Source organism: Rattus rattus, chromosome 5 (genome assembly GCF_011064425.1).
Source record: "Rattus rattus isolate New Zealand chromosome 5, Rrattus_CSIRO_v1, whole genome shotgun sequence".
Lineage (NCBI taxonomy): Eukaryota > Metazoa > Chordata > Mammalia > Rodentia > Muridae > Rattus > Rattus rattus.
Window position 1 is genome coordinate 156,944,927 of NC_046158.1, and position 19,871 is coordinate 156,964,797.

The 19,871-nt window shown below is 54.1% G+C and overlaps 1 protein-coding gene across 1 annotated transcript in view; it reads left to right on the forward strand.

The window, feature by feature from the left end:
* Nucleotides 1–19,871, forward strand: part of Cdh4 (cadherin 4) — a 471,463-nt gene that overhangs the window by 429,560 nt on the left and 22,032 nt on the right. The window contains exons 7-8 of the mRNA XM_032904917.1: nt 4,140–4,312; nt 19,339–19,476. Of these exons, the coding sequence (XP_032760808.1) occupies nt 4,140–4,312; nt 19,339–19,476 (311 nt within the window). The remainder of the gene's footprint in view (nt 1–4,139; nt 4,313–19,338; nt 19,477–19,871) is intronic.

Consider the following 19,871-nt stretch of genomic DNA (forward strand, 5'->3'; position numbering starts at 1 on the left):
CTAGGGTCCAGGCACTGTGCTCAGCTCACCCGCAAAAATGCAAGCTAGAGTCTGAAGAAAAATGTGTCCTGCCTGTGGTCCTCCCCAGGCCACTGCCTATGGTCCTCCCCAGGCCACTGGCAGGAGCCGTAACTCAGTACATGGCCTCTCAGCAGCTCAAGGCCGTGCATCTGTCCGTGGGATTCGAGGGTCCTGCAGAACCATAAATTTGCCCACTTCCCTGCCGAGAGCAATAAATCCAGCCCACTGAACGTTCTGTAACTCAGCTGTGCGGAACTCAACAGACTCCACTGGGGAAGCGAGAAAACGCCGTGCTGTGAAGGGTCCAGATGACATTGGTACTCTGTCCCCAAGATCTGGGAGACTGTGGTCTCCTGTCACTCTGGAGACAAGAGACAGCCCCAGGCAACCTGGCAGCAAGCTCTTTTCTAAGTCACCAGGGACATCTGTCTCCCCCCCCCAATTCTACATCCCAAGGTGGGGCCGTGATGTCCTATGGGTGCCTGGAGAGAGCATCTTTGGGATGCTGTTGCAGCCGCTTTCGGGCTTCTAGACTTTGTGAGGTGCTTCTACGTGACTAGGGTACTGTGCAGTATTTTACAAGTGAGAACGTGTTCGTGAAGCCCTGTAGATGGGCTATTGAGGCTGTTTCTCCACATACTTTTGTTGGGGGCAGATAGGGATCTCTACACATGAGTTATGCTCACAGCCTGGGCGAGAGGCGATGCAGTTCTGGCCTGCCGCGTGATGGAAGGATGTCTCTGTGCCCTGCCCCCACAGCCACTGTCCACCCATCCCGTGTCCTGGTCCTCTCTGCTTTCTGCATGGCCCTGGGCATGAGCCCAGATGAGCACAATTTCTTTCCTTGCCTTCATGGCCATGCCTCCCATAGTCCCCAGAGAGGGTGTCTCCTCTAACTTGGGCCCAAGGCTAGCCCCATTGCCTGATGGATACACCCAGGACTCTACAGCTCCGGGACTGAAACAGTCAGCAGTTTTCTCCACCGTTCCTGTGACTTCCCCCACCCTTCATTCTCTGGGCCACAATAAAGCTGACAACCTGTCCTCTATGAACCAGGACACCACAGCCAGGAAGCGGGTGAAGCCCTTCTGTGTGGGACAGCACACCCTGGCCTCAGCCTGTCCTGCAGCTCCTTTGTCCCAGGGGTACCACCACACAAGAGCTGCTTCCTCCCACAGAGCCGAAGATCTTGGTGGTCATACCTTCCACTAACTCCTGCATCGCCACTGTTCCCAAGCACTCGAACCCACTACTGGCAGCCTCCCTGTGACTCCTGGGTCCCTATCCTCCTCCCTTTGCTCCCTCCTGACATCTGGGACTTCCTGGAAGTTTCCTTCCTCTCTGACCAACAGTACCCACTGTTTTCTGGGTCCTCTGCACAGGTCTAGGACTCTGTGCCAAGTGGCTTCTCCTCTGCTTTAGTCTACCATTTAATGGCCCTTCCTTTTTCCTGGACCCTCCCCTGCCTCTGCCTCCCACAGGTTTTGATTGAGCATCTGTGCTCCTCGCTGTCCCCGGGGATGGCTGTGAGCCCAGGTTACATCCAAATCCTAAGCACCAGGGTGCAAAGGAGACTCGGGGACATTCAGACACACACACACACACACAGAGAGAGAGAGAGAGAGAGAGAGAGAGAGAGAGAGAGAGAGAGAGAGAGACAGAGACAGAGAGAGACAGAGAGATAGAGACAGAGACAGAGACAGAGACACAGAGACAGAGACAGAGATAGAGATAGAGACAGAGACAGAGACAGAGACAGAGAGACAGACAGACAAAGACAGAGAGAGGCAGGCCAAGAAGTGAAGAGTTGGAAAGGGCAGCCACCTCTCAGGCTTGAGGGATAAGCTGACATTTCACAGGAGGTAAAAATGGCAGAGGCTGCCTGAGAGCCTGCCCCTCAGACTACCAGACATTCTCAAGAGCCTGCTGAGTGGACAGTGCAGAGGACGTTGGGGTGTAGAGCATCCGTGGGCAACACGAGGGAGGGACTCCTCACTAGGCCAGCTTTCCAGGCCTCCTCCTCCCTCTTCTTTCTGCACCTTTCAGAAAGAACAACTAAACCTGCAGAGCCCCTGCTCCGCTCTAGGGCTGGGAATGTTCCTGGGTCGTTTCCATGGCAACCCGCGGCCTGCTTCTTCCTTTTGGCTCAAAGTGTTCAAGCCTGGAGCATCCTCACCTCACCCTAAGGGCTGGCTTGTGAAAACAGCCAAGTCTCCTGATTTCCAAACTGTGGTGTAGGCTTTAGGAGCTCTTCTCTCTTCCTCAGTCCCCAACTCCCCACTCTGCTGGCCCCTTCTCCCTCCCTCCTTCCCTCCCTCCTCTCTCCCTCCCTCCTCTCTCCCTCCTCCTTCTTCCTCTTTCTCTCTGCCTCTCTCTCCCTTCTCTTTCTCCTTCCTCCTTCCCTCCCCCCCCCCCTCCCCCTCCCTCTTTTTCTCCTTCCCCAACATACATTTTATCATCTGATAAACAACGGACACCCACTCTTAGAAGAAAACCACCAGATCTTGCCTAGCCTGCCACACTCAAGCCAAAGCAGCTAATGGTTGTGTGGTGGTGAGTCAGTCTCTCTCCTCTCTGTTACATATTGTTACTTTAAAGCCCAGAGTTGGCCCCAATGAAGCCAGCACAGAAGCTTGTCTCCACACATCAAGGATGTCTCAAGCATTCTCCCCCAGGGTTTGTCCTATGCATCGGGGACTGGCCCTAGTTTACATAGTAGCCAGAAGCCTGTTGCAAACTTGCCCAATGAACTTGAAGCTTCCTCTGCCCTCCTGGATATGAACTCCACGACCTGAGGATACCTTTTCCAGCTACCTTTCTATTTTGAGCTCACTGCAGATTCACACCTAGCCTGTCTACTCTGCTCCCCTGGCAGGTGGAACTCCTCCCCTGGGCCTTTGCTGCTCCAGCCAGGGTCTACATCGTATCCTATCCCAACTCCTCTCGTAGAGAGTCCTTTCTGCCTCCTCTGCAGACCACGTTTTCCTTGACTTATTTTGATCTTACTGTGCAGCCTAGGCTGGCCTAGAACCTGGCCAATCTCGAACTTGTGGCAATCCATCAGCCTCAGTCTCCCGGGTGCCGAGATTCCAGGAGGGTCCCACTGGGGATGATGGCGCTCCACCTTCCCACTCAGTTAACCCATCTGTCTTTTCGCATGATCAGGGCCTCCCTCATTCCTAGGAAACACTGTTCATTTACAGCTCAGTATCTGCCTGTCTGTGGTGCCTCTCTCACTGTGTGAGGAGGGGTTGACAGTTCTCTGGCTGACCTCGTTCATAAAGCTGAGCGCCGGGCGTGACAAGCGTTCAGTCAGTAAGTGTAGCGTGTTTGTCTCTTTCACACAGTGGAGTAGTACTCACTCATAAAAAGGAAGGAGCCTCGGAAATTCTAGGCTCAGTGAAGGAAGCCAGAGACAAAAAAACACAGATTCTGTAACCTCGTTTACATGAAGCACCCAGAATAGGCAAATCTGGAGAAACAGAAATCAGACCGGAACCTGGGAAGCTGGGAGAAAGGACAAGGAGGGGCTGGTGATGGCTGTGATTTCCCTCCGGGGTGAGGATTGCCTTGTGCAGTTACATGGTGGAGACAGCTATTTTCAATTTCATGACGACATCAAAACCTTGGGCTTGTTTTTTTTTTTTTTAAGGGCGAACTTTATGTACGTGATTTATGTTTCAGTCACAGCGTCTTTATGGAGTCCTCCCATTTATACCCACCAGCAGGACTTCATTCGGCATCCTTTGGTCCCCGGGAAGCAGTCTTGCATGAGGACTCTGTCCCCAGCCCTCAGGCCCTGCAACTCAGGGCATTGGCAGTCCTGACTCAGAGCCGGTCCTGCTGCCAGCTCCCCAGAGAGGTGAAGAAGCACTTGCTAGTCCAGGTTGGCTCTGTCCTCTGCAGAGCAAGGAAAAGTTCAGAACAATGTCAGAGAGCCATACGCTTAGGAGTACGTCCTCAGGTGGGGACCAAGGAGCTTTGCCCTTGAGCTACCTCAGACAAGCAGCAGCTCCTAGACCACACTGTGGAGAAGGATGCCACTGCGTTGAGAGCCCTGCGTGTGTGGTGGGACAGGTGTCTGGGGTCATCCCTACCTGACCTGCTGTCTGTTCCAGGTACATACGTAATGACGGTCACAGCCAACGATGCAGATGACAGCACCACAGCCAACGGCATGGTGAGGTACCGGATTGTCACCCAGACACCCCAGAGCCCATCCCAGAACATGTTCACCATCAACAGTGAGACAGGGGACATCGTGACTGTGGCAGCGGGCCTGGACCGAGAGGTGAGATGGGCTGTGAGCCGCACGGAAGCAACAGGCTCTGTGATCCGAACAGACACACGGTTAGAGATGCCGGTGATGTTCAGTGTTGGTTCCTGCTTGGGCTGGAGGGAGACAGACCCAGAGCAGCACTGTCTCGATTTGCTCCGGGTGAGTCACGAGCTGACACCTGTGAGATTCCCCAGCATGCCCAGGGGTGTGTGGTAGCAACATCGGGGATTCAGAAAAGTGGGGGTGAACTCCCCAGCTCGTCTGGGGTCCCTTGAAGTCCACTTCCCTGAGCTGGACCACCATAAGTGAGTAGATGTGAGCCCTCCCTGACATACCAGGCACAAGAGGGTGTGTGTTCCTGCACACCAGGCCTGCCTGGACCGTCAGAGATGGTTCTGTTCTACAAAGGAGACAGGGTTCTGTGACCTGGGATACGTGTAAGAGAAGGTAGACCAGTGGAAGCTCGCCAGAAAAAGAGCTGACCGCCTACCCCTTCTGACCCACTTTCAGGGTCCTGGGAGACCTGACAGTCCCCTGGCAGCAGCATCAGGACAGTGTTGCCTGCCCTCTCTCTGTAGTGACCACAGAGGCACCCACTGGGACTTCTTTGTGGAAGTGTGGCCATGGCTCCCTGCAGAACTCTGTCTTGGTAACCCAGGCTGCCCCCTTTGCAAGTCTGCAGCTATGAAAGCTCCACAGTCTCACTCTCCAGGTCTGCAGGGCCCCAACACAAGCCAGAGCTGCTCAGCCAGAAGTAGGGGCTCCTGGCGATAAGGCGTGAGAATGAGCTGCAAGAAAGTAGCATGTCTCCTCCCTAGGAGTGCCCACATCTGGGGGATCTGGCAGGTTCGAGAGCTATGGGGAGCCTGAGGCCATCAATTCCCATCTTTGCTCTAAAACCCAGAGCGCTCTGGAAAATTCAAACTGCCCCTGACTTAAGTTGTAGAGCAGTGCACAGGGTGGCACGTGGACAGTGACCCTCTGTAGTTATGTGGTTGGAGGGCAGGGGTGTTGGCCTTGAAGACAGTGTAGGTTCTACTCAGCTGAGATGTGGCCTTTATTGGCTGTGTGACCACAGCATGTCAGAGGGCACTGAGTCCCGCCCAGCCTTCGTCTGTGATGGAATGGCAGTGCTGGTGGGCTTTGTGTCTGTGCACACTTGATGCAGACAGAGAGACATTAGGAGATGTCCTCATGCTGTGTGCAACTTAAGTTGGAAGATGAGGTGTGAGCCGAGCTTGCCTTAGACATCCAACCTGTCCCAACACCTCTCCAAGGAGAAACTGAACCAGCGTGGGCTGGCACGATGGAGCAGTCCTCAGCCTTGGTGCTTTCCTCTGCCTTCTCCTCCTCCTCCTCTTCCTCTTCCTCCTCCTCCTCCTCTTCCTCCTCCTCCTCCTCTTCTTCCTCCTCCTCCTCTTCCTCCTCCTCCTCCTCTTCCTCTCCCCCCTCCTCTCCCTCCTACCCCTCTCCCTTCTCCTCCTGCTCCTCCTCCTTTCCCCCTCCTCTTCTGGGGCTGGTTAGGCACAGAGTGGTGACCTGCTTTCTCCTGTCTTCCTCAATTACTTCAATTGCTATTGTTCAATTCCAGCAAAATTCTCTACTCTCCACCATTTCCATCTCAATTCTCCAGAAACGGAGCTGAGTCACTGGAGAAGATAGAGCTCTCAGACAGCGACTGAGTAGAGATGCACTAGGCGGTCACTGTCTGGAGGACTCAACTGGCTTCAGATATGACTATGTTAATCCTTGAGGTTTGAAAGCCAGGGGGATAGAGACTGGGTTAAATTACAAACAAAAATGGCTGCATTTGGCACGCTGTCTTTAGCTAGGAGGATCTGGCCTTTGTGTTCAGAGAGAGCGGAAAGGGTGATCATAACAAGGCCCAGTAAGGAAGCACAATGACCCATCCAGGTACGGGGGCTAGAGAAAGAGTCCCCTGTGGACAAACCAGTAGACATTGTCCCACAAAAGACAAAAGGGCTCCACCTACACATTTGGTGAGAGCCTGTGATGCCATCACCCAGAGAATCAGGACCCAGCCAGTGGCTCCCAGTCCAACACCATCTTGCTCTTTACTAAATCAGGACAGCCTGAGTCTGAACCCTTGCTCCTGCAGAGCAGGATGTATGAGCCCAGGTGGGCTATAGTAGAGACTTGGGTCTGAGCCTCTCCCAAGGAAAGCCTGTAAATAGTACAGGGGGTGAGGGTGACACAGAATACCCCATTCTGAGAGTCGAGTGGCTGCTGTGTGCCCTGCACTGCTGCCCAGGCAGTGAACGGACAGATTCAGGCCCTGACTTGGGGTGTTGTTCTAGCTGGGAAGCAGTAAACCAACTGTAACCTGGGAATGGTGCATGATGGGAGAGTTCAGAGATCCAGCAGGGCCCTAGACACATCCTTCTGTGTTACCCCTGCCAGTAACTGGCCTCCAGGGCCCAGGCACAGAAAGCCGCATCTACGGCAGGCCCCAGTTGCAGTGAAAGCAAGACCATGCAGGGACACAAATGGCCTACACTCCTATGCCCTCCCCTGATGGCACTGGTCCTCTCAAGCCTGGTCCACCACACCAGCATCTGTGCCGTTCTTCCCCGTGGGTCACTGGGGGTGGCTACCTCTGTGAGCTGGAGGTAGAGCTGGTGCCCATGACATCTTAGGAGCCATAGAAAGTCCTTCCATTTCATTGCCACGTAACCCCAGTCTCTTCCCTTGGAGAAACTGTCCTTGTGTGCTCAGTACCATGTGCTCATTAGGCTGAGGGATCAAAAGTGTGGCACCATAGAGGGATCTGTCACTTGAACTTTGAGATGCCATTCACAACCTGGTGAGGATGAGGGATCTGTCCAGGAGGAAGTAGGCTAATATTATGCCCTTGGCAAGATTGGTATGTGGATGGGTCATGGCTGCTGGGAAGCTCAGTGACACCCAACCCCTCCTTCCTTATCTCTTCCCTCTCCTCCTCCCTCTCCTCCTCCCTCTCCTCCTCCTTCTCTCTCCTCCTCCTCCTCCTCCCTTTCTCCTCCTCCTCTTCTCCTCCTCCTCCTCTTTCTGCTCCTCCTCCTCCTCTTTCTCCTCCTCCTCATTTCCCTCCTCCTCTTTCTCCTCTTCCTTTTCCCCTCCCCCCTTCTCTTCCTCTTCCTCCTCCTCTTCCTCTTCTTCTTCCCCCTCCTCTTTTTCCTCCTCCTTCTCCTCTTCCTCTTCCTCCTCCTCTTCCCTCTCCTCCTCCTCCTCTTTCTCCTCCTCTTCCTCTTCCCTCTCCTCCTCCTCCTCTTCCTCCTCCTCTTCCCTCTCCTCCTCCTCCTTCTCCTCTTCCCTCTCCTCCTCCTCCTTCTCCTCTTCCTCTTCCTCCTCCTCTTCCCTCTCCTCCTCTTCCTCCTCCTCCTCTTCCTCCTCTTTCTCCTCCTTCTCCTCCTCCCTGCTCTCTGTCCTCCTCATTCCTTCTTCCCAGTGGAAGGGACCTCCCTGGTGGTAGGAAGCCCCCAGAATGTTCTTTCTCCAGTTCTCTGCTCAGGTTCTCAGCCTTGGGGGTGGGGGCCATAGTGTCTTCGTAGGAGGGCGCTCTCGTACGCATACTTTCCTGGTGCAGGTGTACACCCCGTGCTCTGAGAGCCTTGCCCTGCAGGCTAGCTCCCTGAAGATGCTTCCTGCTGCATCTGTACTACACTAGCCTCACCTAGACACCTCACAGCACATTTAGTCAACTGTCCCCTGGCATCTGCAAACCCGAGAAAGGAGCACTTTCAACTGATGACACAGGGCCCAGCCAGAGCCAAGGCATTACCTGTCTCAAGAAGCCACGGACTATGTGGAAGGTCTAAGGGGGCCATTTCTCCACCACATCCACTTCCTGTTCGAGGCAGTGAGCGCCCCTTGGAAAGTGGGAAGCTCCCAAGCATGATTGCCGTGTGTCTAATTAGGAGAGCCATATGAAGTGAGAGCTTCTGCGTGATTAAATGTCAGGAGAGACTTGGACGAGGTACGAGGGGCTCGAGTGCCTCTCTGGTCCCTGCCCCACCTGCTAATCCCGCTCATCTTACGAACCTTTGCTAATTAGAATATTTATGGCCTAATAGGAAGACGAGCACCACTCCTGGCTGCTCCGAAGGTGGGGACCGAGCTCAGAGGCAGCAGGGGGGTTGATTGCTGAGCTCCGTGATTAACAGCAGCTATACACTGCTCACACCTCCACTCTGACCCCCATCCCTCCCCCACCACCACCACCACCACCATGAGGCTGATTTCACTGTCGTGGGCGCCATCCAGTTCAGGCCTCACCACATGGTGACCATCAGCTGGTCTCCTTCCTCGGTCTCAAATGCATCCCCATCATGGTGGGCCAGGTTAATTATCCCAGGGATGGAAGGGATCCTGGGGAAGGCCAAACCAGCCCCTTCCTCTTATTTAAACACTCGTGTCAGATGGAAAGAGCTCTGTTTCAGAGAGAGAGAGAGAGAGAGAGAGAGAGAGAGAGAGAGAGAGAGCCCGAGTGAAGAAAGACAGCACAGAGTAACTCCCACGCAGAGCTGTCGGCCTGGCCTCTGCACTTTCAAACGTCTCCTGACTCCAGCGTGCAGTGCATGGAGTCACAGGCCCCTCACCTCCCAGGCCTCGTGGAGAGCAGCTCCCAGGGTTCCAGCAGCACCACGCTATCAGACCTTTGCAAAAACAAGCCTTTTCTGTGGTAACGACTATTGATCTTTTTTTTTTTTTTCTTATCACAAAAGCTACTTCTCTTTGGTAGATGTCAGTCCACAAAAGGAAGTATCAGTCAGGCCTTCATCCCACAGCATGATGGGAAAGGCATGTTCTGAAACAGGCTCTGGCCTTCCCTGAGACTCTTGTGCCTGGCTGTCCCCTATGTTCCTGCAGACGGTCCTTGAAGCCACTGGGGCACTGAGTAAGTTGTGTGGAGCTGAGAGGACCCTTTTGGTTCCCCACACACACCAGGGACTTCCCTTTGTCTTCAGACTCTCCTGGGCTCCTTCCCTGTTCTCTGTCCCCCATCGGTGTCAACAGAAGTCAGAGGGGCCATTTTAACTGACACCATGAAACTCCTAAGGCACAGACTGGACAGGGAACTTGAGGGTCCAGGGACAAGAAGGCCTCAGGCCTGGTCACCTCTATGCCACAGAGCCATGACTCTTTGTCCACTCACTCTGCTGTCCACTGGCACCACATGCTGGCAAAAGTCAGCATACTAAGGAAAGATAGCTGTCCCTGCTTGTGGCCTCTTGTGAGCGTGAACATCCCTCAAGGACACCCTGTAAACATCTTGTCTTCAGCCGGATTGGTGATGGCCACCGCCTGAGCCCAGGTCTGCCACTGGTCAGAGCGTGACCTCCCTATGAACAGAATTCCCGGTATTTTCACATTCTGAGGCATATGCCAAGTACCGGAAGCTCCGATGCCTACTAACTTCTAAAAGCCCAAAACAGACAAAGCCATATCTAGCCAGAAGACCGGGGGCCCTGGAGTCAGAGAAGATGGCCACCCCAGGGTGTGAGGGACAGATAATGCTCTTGAAACCAGGTCCCTAAGTGACAGGGGAGGCTGAGCCATAGGACAAGCCAGTGGTTTCAAGGACCATCAGTCAGGCTATATCCACCAAGAGGACCCAAAGAAGGATTCTGGAATCCATGGGCCTTTAACTCCCAGAGCTATAGGAGCCTCAGCAGGTACCCAGGCAACATACAGATGGGGTGTTATCTGGGCTCCCAACAACCTCGTAGTGGAGGGGAGGGAAGGGTAGTGTCTTCGTTAGGGTTTTGCCTCTGTGAACAGATCCCATGACCAAGGCAACTCTTATAAGGATAGCATTTAAGTGGGGCTGGCTCACGGGTTCAGAGGTTCAGCCCATTATCATCAAGGTGGGAACATGGCAGTGATCAGGCAGGCATGGTGCAGGAGGAGCTGAGTGTTCTACATCTTCATCTAAAGGCTCCTAGAAGAGGACTGGCTTCCAGGCAGCTAAGATGAGGGTATTAAAGCCCGCCCTCACAGTGACACGCCTACTCCAACAAGGCCACATTGTCTAATAGCGCCAGTCCCTGGACCAAGCACATTCAAACCATTACAGGTAGGAATTGGGTTAGAAGGGAAGTCTCCCACCAGTTCCCAGCAGCTAGGAGAGAATATCTCAAACCGGGCTGAGGTGGTACCACAGAGACAGAGGTGAGCCTCTGGCAATGTGCAGTAGCAGCGTGGCCTATCTCTTCAGCTAGAAATAAAAGCCCATTGTGCCCGCTAAGCACAGTGAGGATCACAGCTCAACCTGCTCAGGCTGGTTCAATCTTCATCCAAGGTCTCTCCCACCTTAGAGCCTCCTGTCAATGACCCAGCTGTCGTCTAACTGCCCTCAGAACCCACCGGGTTGGCACAGAGAGAGACAGACAGGCATGATATCTCCAAATAGACGAGCCAACCCAGGATGCAGGATAGCAGAAGCTCTCTGGGCCAGGAGTGAGGGAGAGACCCCAGGGTCCCTGGAGTCACTGTTCTGGTCCACTTAGTGTCCTACAGCACTGAACAGTGGCCCTGAGAAATGCACCCTCATCTAGCATCTGGAGGCCAGGGGCATCACTACCCCTTTGGAAAAACATCCTTGAGATAAGGCGTTAGGACTTGGAAAGGTCATCTGGACTTGGGTGCACCCAGACCTACCAACTGGGGTCCAGTAAGAATCAAGCAGAAGGAGATCTGAGACAGACACAAGGAAGACAGTCACCAGACAGTGTCAGGAGGAGAGGAAGAGGTCTGAGCCTGAGGAAGAGAGGAGCCAGGAAAGGGAGGATGGGGAGACTAGGTCATGTGATGGAGTCAGCACAGGAAGGGTCAGGACAACACTTCGTTATAACTGTGTCCCACACTAGAAGCACTGCTGCTCAGTCTACTAGGAAAGCCGCCAAGTGAGCTATAATGGGATCCTATATTGCTCTGGGTTTTGGTCTGCTCTTACTTAAGGCACTTAAGACCCCTTAGACCACTCAGGCAATAGGTCAGCCGCATGCCAGAAAGGCAGGCAGTAATATGGTGCATGTACCCCAAGCCCATCTCCACAGCCCTTGCTGCCACAGACCACCGAGTCCCTGCCCCATGTCTCAGGGTCTTCCTCTGGCATCTGGGCTGCCAGGTTGGGAGTTTTTCTGTGCCTTTTGTTCTTCTCAAAAGACCCTACCTGAGGTGGCCTTGCAGGAAGCAGGGGTGAGGTCTCCCTTCAGAGGATCTGGCTTGGGGACATGAAAGGCACAGACGGAGAATCACACTCCAAGCAGTTACTCCATGGCCACACTCGTGTGTGTGTGTGTGTGTGTGTGTGTGTGTGTGTGTGTGTGTGTGTGTGTGTACATTGGCTCCGTCATGACTGTGTCAGGCCATCAATAAGCACAAGAGAAAGGCAGGGCAGATTGCCCCGGTAAAGGTGTCAGTCACTGGTGTGGCCTGACAGGAAACTCGGCAGAGCATTGTAGAAAAACTGATGAGTGTCTCTGGCCATCCCAGGCAAACAGAGAGGCTGCTTGATTTTTAGACTTTTTACAGTACCAGGAACTGACCCCAGGGCCTGTGCTGGTTAGGCCAGGGCTCCAGCATCAAGTTTGCTCCAGCAAACTCCCAATCCAAGAGTTTTTAATCACTGACTCCACAGGAAAACATCCCTGCAAGGGCAGAGCAGTGTGTGGTGATACAGGCACCCCCAGGAGCAGGGCTGCCTACAGGACACCACCCCAGCAAACCCAGAGATATCCAGGCACTTCCAAAAATATCCACCAATATTCAGACGTGTCCAGAAACCCCAGTGACATCCAGACATGTCCAAAAATGTACAGACACATTCAGAAACATGTGACGTGTCGTTGGCAAGGACATCTGCGTGGGGATTTTTAAGTGGCCTCTTCTACAGTGTTTCCAGAGCTTTCCAGACAACACCTCCCTAAAACCTCCGCTTGGCAGCAACTCAAAAGAAACAAGGCCAGAGAAAGCAGGACACTGTCCTTCCTTTCCCAAAGATGGAAACAAAACCACAGACCCTGTCTCAGCTACCTTCCCAGCTCCACTCAGGACAAAAGTATCAGACCAGGACAAAACCAACCAAACCCCAGGGACCCAGCACCCTGCCACTGGTTCCTGACATCGTTCTGGGGTCCAGCCACAGCCTGCCCAGAGAGCTGAAAGGGCCCTGAAACATGACGTTCAGAGTAGGGAAGACATGGCCTAAGCACCAAGGGTACTGGCAGCATCTGAACCTGCTCATGCCCACGCTGCTCTGGTCAGGCTGACAAGGAACCCTGGAGAGCCAGGGGCAGGTGTCAGCAGAGACCCAGGGAAAAGCTGGAATGGAATGCTAGAATAATAAAGCAGCACCCATTCCCCTGTCAGGAGCCCTGCAGGACCCTCGGGGCTGTGCCCTGCCTCCACTTCCAGAGCTCTCCCACACTGCAGCCACTGAACTGCCTGCTCGGGAGAGCCCCGTGCTTTCTGCTCATGCCTCTCCTCCTCTCCTCAGACCTCTTCCTTCAAGGGCTACCAGAAGTGGCCTTCAGAGGCATGGGGTCAAGGAGACTACCATGGATGCCAAGGAAGAGATAGGAACATCCACAATGTGACCTTCATTAACCTCTAAGCACGAAGGGATGGTGACAAATCCAGACAGGTTGGTCTCAGTCCCCAGATCAGGGTCTTCCTGGGCTCCGACAAGCAGCAGGGCAGAGCATAGCTTAGCTCAGGATCACCCAGTCACAGCCCACAAGCCAAGTACAACCTGTGCCTGCTTTGTAAGTTGCACGGGCACATAGCCATACATACACACACCTCCCTGTACCCATCCACAATGTCCCTCCATCGGTCCGGACACCGAGACCTTTCTTGACTTTCCCTGTGGCAATCACCAGATATTGGGTGCAGAGTGGCCAGAGCAACCCCAGGGAGTCCACATCACCTGTTGCAGCAGGGCGTTCTTCCGTGTGGAGACTCCACAGCCCCCACTTGTTCAGATCTGAGGTCTCAGACAGGCAGCCAGAGACGACAGCCGCAGCCACAGATGGATGCTGTGTCTATTGGTTATCTCTGAACTTTGCCAGTGTTTAACCAGGAGGCTTTGTACACAAATCCTCTGGATCCTTCTAAAGCGCGGGCTCTCGCCTCTCAGTATTCTTCTCTGGAGGGACTGGGAGGCCAGGAACTGCCTGAGCCCAAATGTCTACAACCTCTGTCCCCCTGACACCACCCCCTGGCTAGCTCACCGGGCATCGTGTGTTTACCACTGTTTGCGTCTGAGGAGGGAGAAGGAAAGAGTGTCAGAGCAGCACCATGATCCCAACCTGAAGCAGAAAGGAAGGTGTCCTTTTGGTGACAAGTGTCTAGGCCGCAGACTCCGTGGTTTCCAATTTCCCATGCATTCAGACAGGCCCACCCTTCAGGTCTCACCCCAGATACCACACAGCAGGTGACACCTGTTCACACCTCCATCTGCCCTTTTGGTCCCTCGAGCTTCCTGTACAGACACACACGTGACCACACTCATCTTCTCCTGTGCACACACACATGTGACCATCCTATACACACATGTGACCATCCTGTGCGCGCGCACACGCACACACACACACATGCACACATGTGACCACCCTCATCTTCTCCTGTGTACACACACGTGACCATCTTCATCTTCTCCTGTGCACACACACACATGTGACCACGCTCATCTTCTCCTGTGCACACACACATGTGACCATCCTATACACACATGTGACCAACTTCATCTTCTCCTGTGCACACACACACACACACACATGTGACCACACTCATCTTCTCTATCCTTTCATGGTTTTGCTCTGACTAATACTAGACCTGGCTTTTGATAACTCTATACCCTCAAAACTGCACTCCCCAAACTTCCTGGAGTGTGCACACACACACACACACACACACACACACACACACACACACGCAAACAACCACATGCACATACACACATATGCTCACATGCACAAATACAGATGCACATGCACATACATACATACATGCACAGGTGTGTGCACACATGAATACACACACACACACACACACACACACACACACATCCCACCTCCCCCAGGACCTTAGTACAAACTATTCTCTCTGCCTGCCACAGTCCTCTCCAAGCATATTAAGTGGAGGTGTTTGCTTCAGTTAGCACCACATGACTACCACCCTCTATCCATGGGCACAGACATTGCCATGATCTGAAGTGACCATTTTCCCTTATTTACTGCTTGCTTCCTTCCTTGGAGCACTGCTTCTCAAACAATGCCCCCCTTGGGACACTACTACACTGCGGTATCTGCGATTGCTCCTAGCACCCCATGGGCAGTCTATGGACACTGCCCAGTGCTCGCATAGAGCATGGGACATTGGGCAGCAGAGAGGTCCCCATTCAGAATGACCTGTCCTAGAGTCAACCTTGGAAAGACAGGAACCCCAGGGGTGGCTCACAGCCTCCAGGAGGAGAATGAAGAGGAAAGTGAAGGGCGGCAGTGTGCAGCCTGTGGTTTGAGTCAGCAGCCTGGAGGCAGCGCCTGAGAGCCAGCGGGGTTGCCAGAAAGGTCTGAGAAGGACTCCTCAGCTCTCCCTGCTGCGAGCAGGGACATTCCTGCCACCCCAGCCTCCTTCCGATGTCATGGGTGGTGCTCAATGGAGAAGAGAGGTAGACAACATGGCTGAGAGCAGAGCGAAGCAGCTGACTCCACCCTGTGCCAAGCCTGAGGCTTGCCAGGCTGCCGGCTCCCCACCGGCAGCAGCAGCGGGGAGGAGGGGCCGTGTGCACCCCACTGAGAGGAGCTGCATTCTCTCTGCTTTTGATGCAGCAGAAAGAGCTGCCCACTCGTGTGTCATAAAGGCAGTGCCAGGAGCAGGTGGCAGGTCTAGGCAGTAGGAGCCCCCGAGTGGCTCCGTAGCGCACCACCCTTCCCCCAGACAGTGGAGGCAGAGAGTTACCACCCCAGGCTGGAGCAAGCAATGCTGAAGTCTGAGCAAGGAATGCATCTTTTTGACTCAGCAGCTAGGAGCTTCGGGCGGGACTGAAGTTTAAACATTTATTTTTATTGGTTTTGTGTGTGTGTGTGTGTGTGTGTGTGTGTGCGCGCGCACCCAAGGGAGAGAGAAACAGAGACAGAGAGAGAGACAGAGACACACAGAGAGAGACAGAGACACACAGAGAGAGACAGACAGAGACAGAGACAGAGAGAGACAGAGAGAGAGACAGACAGAGAGAGAGAGAGAGACACACAGAGAGAGACAGAGACACAGAGAGAGACAGAGACACAGAGAGAGAGAGAGAGAGAGAGAGAGAGAGAGAGACAGAGAGAGAGACAGAGACACACAGAGAGAGACAGAGACACACAGAGAGAGACAGAGACACAGAGAGAGAGACAGACAGAGAGAGACAGAGACAGAGACAGAGAGACAGACAGAGACAGACAGAGACAGAGAGAAAGAGAGACAGACAGAGAGAGACAGACAGAGACAGAGAGAAAGAAAGACAGAGAGAGACAGAGAAACAGAGACAGAGAGAAAGAGAGACAGAGAGAAAGAGAGACAGAGAGAGAGAGAGAGAGAGAGAGAGAGAGAGAGAGAGAGAGAGAGAGAGAGAGAGCAGGCCCACAGAGGCCAGATGAGTTCAATCCCTGGAAGAATCAAACTCAGGTCCTCTGCAAGAGCAGCACACGCTCTGAACCACTGAGCCATTTCTCCAGCTCCAGAACCTGGTTTTTACTCACATCCTCGAGTGAGGATGCTCGGGAAGCCCAAATCTCAGGGACTAGGACAGTCAGTGGAGGTTTGCCCAAGACCCAGGCCCTTGGAAGCCACCCCTTCTGGGAGCTCTGCTGGCGGTGTTGACTGCATATGGCCAAGTCCTCGTCACCAAGCATTCATCCACCTGGGCACCCGGTGAGGTGCACATATCTTTCCCCACTCCACCCCAGGCAAGGAAAGCCTCAGCATTAGGACAGGGCAAAGCACTCTGCCACACCGTGGGGCAAGCTGCTCAGTGGTCTGCGCACACATGCATCACCTTATCCTGGCACCGGATGCAGAAGTAGAGCGACCCACAGACAGGCAGGAATGCTCCATGACTGGATTCAGCCTGCTGAGGCCCTGTGGAAGCCTGGGAACTCTAACCACGTCTCCCAGCAGCCCCGCAACCACGGAGGACAATGAGCACAGAGGCCCCCTTGGGCTCCCGGGAGACAGATTGGTCCATGAGAACAGTGGTGTGTAGCCCCCTCCACGATGTCCCAAGGCCAAGGTCTGCAGCCTATGAAGGCTTCCACAGGCAGCAGCGGTGTGGGGAGAGGAATGCATCAACCTGCTGAGGAGAGCTGCACTTTCTCAGGGGCAGTCTTCTAGTGCCAGCACCTTAAGCTGTGAGGCACACGCTGTGAGGTTCACCCACATACTGCAGTCAGCTCGCCCAGGGCTACATCTGCCTAGGTCCCGGGCACTTTCATCACCCCGGGGAGAAGCCATACAGCGCTGGTGCCCCATCTACCCCCATAGGGAGCCTCTATCTGTGGGCTCGCCCGATGCAGACACATCGCCTTTGTAAAGACATCCTTGTGATTTTTCTGGGCCTGGCTCATTTTCATCAGGCTCCGAGGTTCGTCTGGGCACAGCGGGTGTCGAAATGCTATTCCTTTTCAAGGCTGGGTGATAACTCCACCATGCGGACACACTATGTTTCAAGTACTTGCCATGGGCTACTTGACCTTTGTGGGCGGCGCTGTGTGCGCACTGGTGGGTGCCGTTCGTGTGGACACCTGTTTTTAGCCTTTGGATCCACACCCAAGAGTGGGGTTTCTGGGTTGCCTGCCAACTCTAGGTCCAACTTTTCACAGTTTCCACAGTGCCCTTGGGCGCCTCTGCCCCACAGCTGGCCCTGCAAACCCCCTCACCTCACTCTCAAGCACAGAGCAGTCTCTAGATGGTGAGCAACAAAAGAGCAGCCTCAGCTACTCCGCTTCTCAGTGGGGCGGGGGTCCAACAGTAGCCAGTGGGAAAGTCCAAAAGTTCCAACCCTTGACCGGCACAGAACAGCCCTGAGCCTGAGACAGTCCTGAGACCCTCTCTGAAGGGCCAGCATGGCTTTGACCTCAGTGGATGATGAAGGGATTGAGGGAATGTCTGGACTCTCGGCCTCAATTTATATCCCCCCTACTGACTGCCTGCTAGGATCAGAGAGCCCAGAATAAGTAGGAGGTTTGTCTTGTGGGCGAGGCAGTATCAGCGTTTACTGGGGCAGCGCCTCAGGGGAAGTTGGGAGCTCCCAGCCATGGCTCAGCCTGACCTAGAGAGTGCAGCTAGCTGGTAGCTGGGCAACAGTCCAGGGTGGCAAGGGACGCTGCCTGCCTACGGGGACACGCTGTGGAATCTTTGCTACTTTCTAGGGCAGGCCGACTGATGCATTATTGATGGGTGTTCTGCAGAATCTGCATGCTGGGCTGCAGGGATGCGGACGAAGGCCCCAGGGATGGCTGTTCTGGTTACCTTCCTGCTCTCTAACTTGAAAATGGTTGGATCACTTTTTATTGAATCCACTGGAACTCCACTGCTGATACTGGGGCAAGGTCCGGGAGCACCTGCCCTGCTTTCTATACCTAATGGGAGCTAAGGAAGGGGTGCCACAGGAAAGCAGTTGGCCAATAGGGATGAGCCCGAACATAGTATGCCAACTGCACCTCACAGCTCCTTCTGTCTCTATGGAGGGGTAATACAGGGGTAGAGGCTGCCAAACTCAGGTCCACAAGGGCTCAGAGGCGGGTGGTAGACTCCAAGCATGGCTGGCCTGCAGCGGTGATAAGCCAGGCTTCTAGGTTCCTGCAGTATTTCTCTCATCTTGCTGGACTAGCTTCCCTCCCACAGTCCTGCTGTCCAGAAGCAAGCCCAGCTCTCCCTCTAGTGGCGAGCTGCTGTACACACGCATGCACAGTACACACGTGAACCTACAGGTATGTACACACCTATGAATATATGCATAGACACACACACACAGGCGCACACATATTCCAACAGGCATTTGTGTGCACACATGCACGCGCATGTGTTCGTATATAAACATATATGTTAGAGAGAGGGATGCTGGTAGGCAGAGGGATGCATGGTTGGGTGGAGGGATGACTGATGGATAGGGAAATCCAGCTAGCTGCACTCTCCAGGTCAGGCTGAGCTCACAGCTGGGAGCTCCCAGCTTCTTCTCAGGCGCTGCCCCAGTAAGCAGGTGCTGCTTATGATTCTCTCGGAGCCAACGTCTGGAACTCACACACACTTCCCTGAGTCATGTGGTGAGAACTGGCCTCTCAGGAGAGCAGGAGTAGAGATTTAAGTCATCTGGAGGACATTCCAGATGGGTCCTTTCCACCCTGTCCCTCAGTAATGCCAGTGGGAAGTGGGCAGGGTCCCCCACAGAGCTGCCCCCTGCTGGTCAGAGGCTGTCACTTCCACAGCATGCTGCCCCCTGGTCAAGAAGGGCACGTGATTTCAGTGAAGGCTGAGAGCAGAGGGGTCACGTGACTCTCTGGGTACAGGCAGTGAGCAGGGAAGGGTCACGTGACTCCAGCAGTACCTGATACAATGTATCACTATCCTTGGCTTGCCTTTCACAGACCACACCCACGTCCAGGTGCTCACTGCTCCTTCACTGTGGAGCTTGTGAGCCCAAACCGCTGTGTCTTGTGTTTGCTAGCCTTTCGCTCATCCCCTGACTCCAGTTCTAGCCGGCAGTTCAGTTCTGCATCAACAGTGGCATCTCCTACCCTGGCACCTTACAGGCTGTCTTCTCTGTCACACTGAAGACTGTGCAGGTCCCTCTGACCCCTGACCTGCCCTTTCTGCCTTAACTAAAAGTGACTGAGAAACAGACATGGCCACAGCCTCCTTCTGACCGCCAGGCAACCGCAGGTTCCCACAGCTCCGGGGAGTCCCAGGCAGCCTGTGCCAAGGCCGGACCCACTGGGAAAGCCTGTATTCCCCATGTACTGAACTGAGACTGACACACTGTCTTTCCCCTCCAGAAAGTCCAGCAGTACACGGTCATCGTCCAGGCCACTGACATGGAAGGAAACCTTAATTATGGTCTCTCGAACACGGCCACGGCCATCATCACGGTGACAGACGTAAATGACAACCCTCCAGAATTCACCACCAGCACAGTGAGTACTCAGGTTCTCACAGAGATGCCAGCCCTAAGCTGTAATCCTCAGGCACTTCCCTCTCTCTCCGTGAGGGCTGGGATGGGGGAGGAGCTGGGAGGATCATGGGGAGCAAGTATCAAGGCACAGGTGACACATAAAGTGCCAGCCACTTCTAGTGGGAAAGAATCCTGTGGAGAAGGCCCTATGAAGTTAGGAGTATGCTGTGTCCCAAGATTAAGTGATGGCTGATACATTGCTGGGGCCTTTGTAAAGTCTAAAGAAGCCGACTAATCAGTCTACCACAGCATTTGGAGAGACTTGTGTGACTGCATCAGGTACCTGACTGGGAGACGCCCACCTGGACCTTAGCTCTAGGGATGTGTGCCCTTGAAGCAAGGGTCCCTTTCTACTTT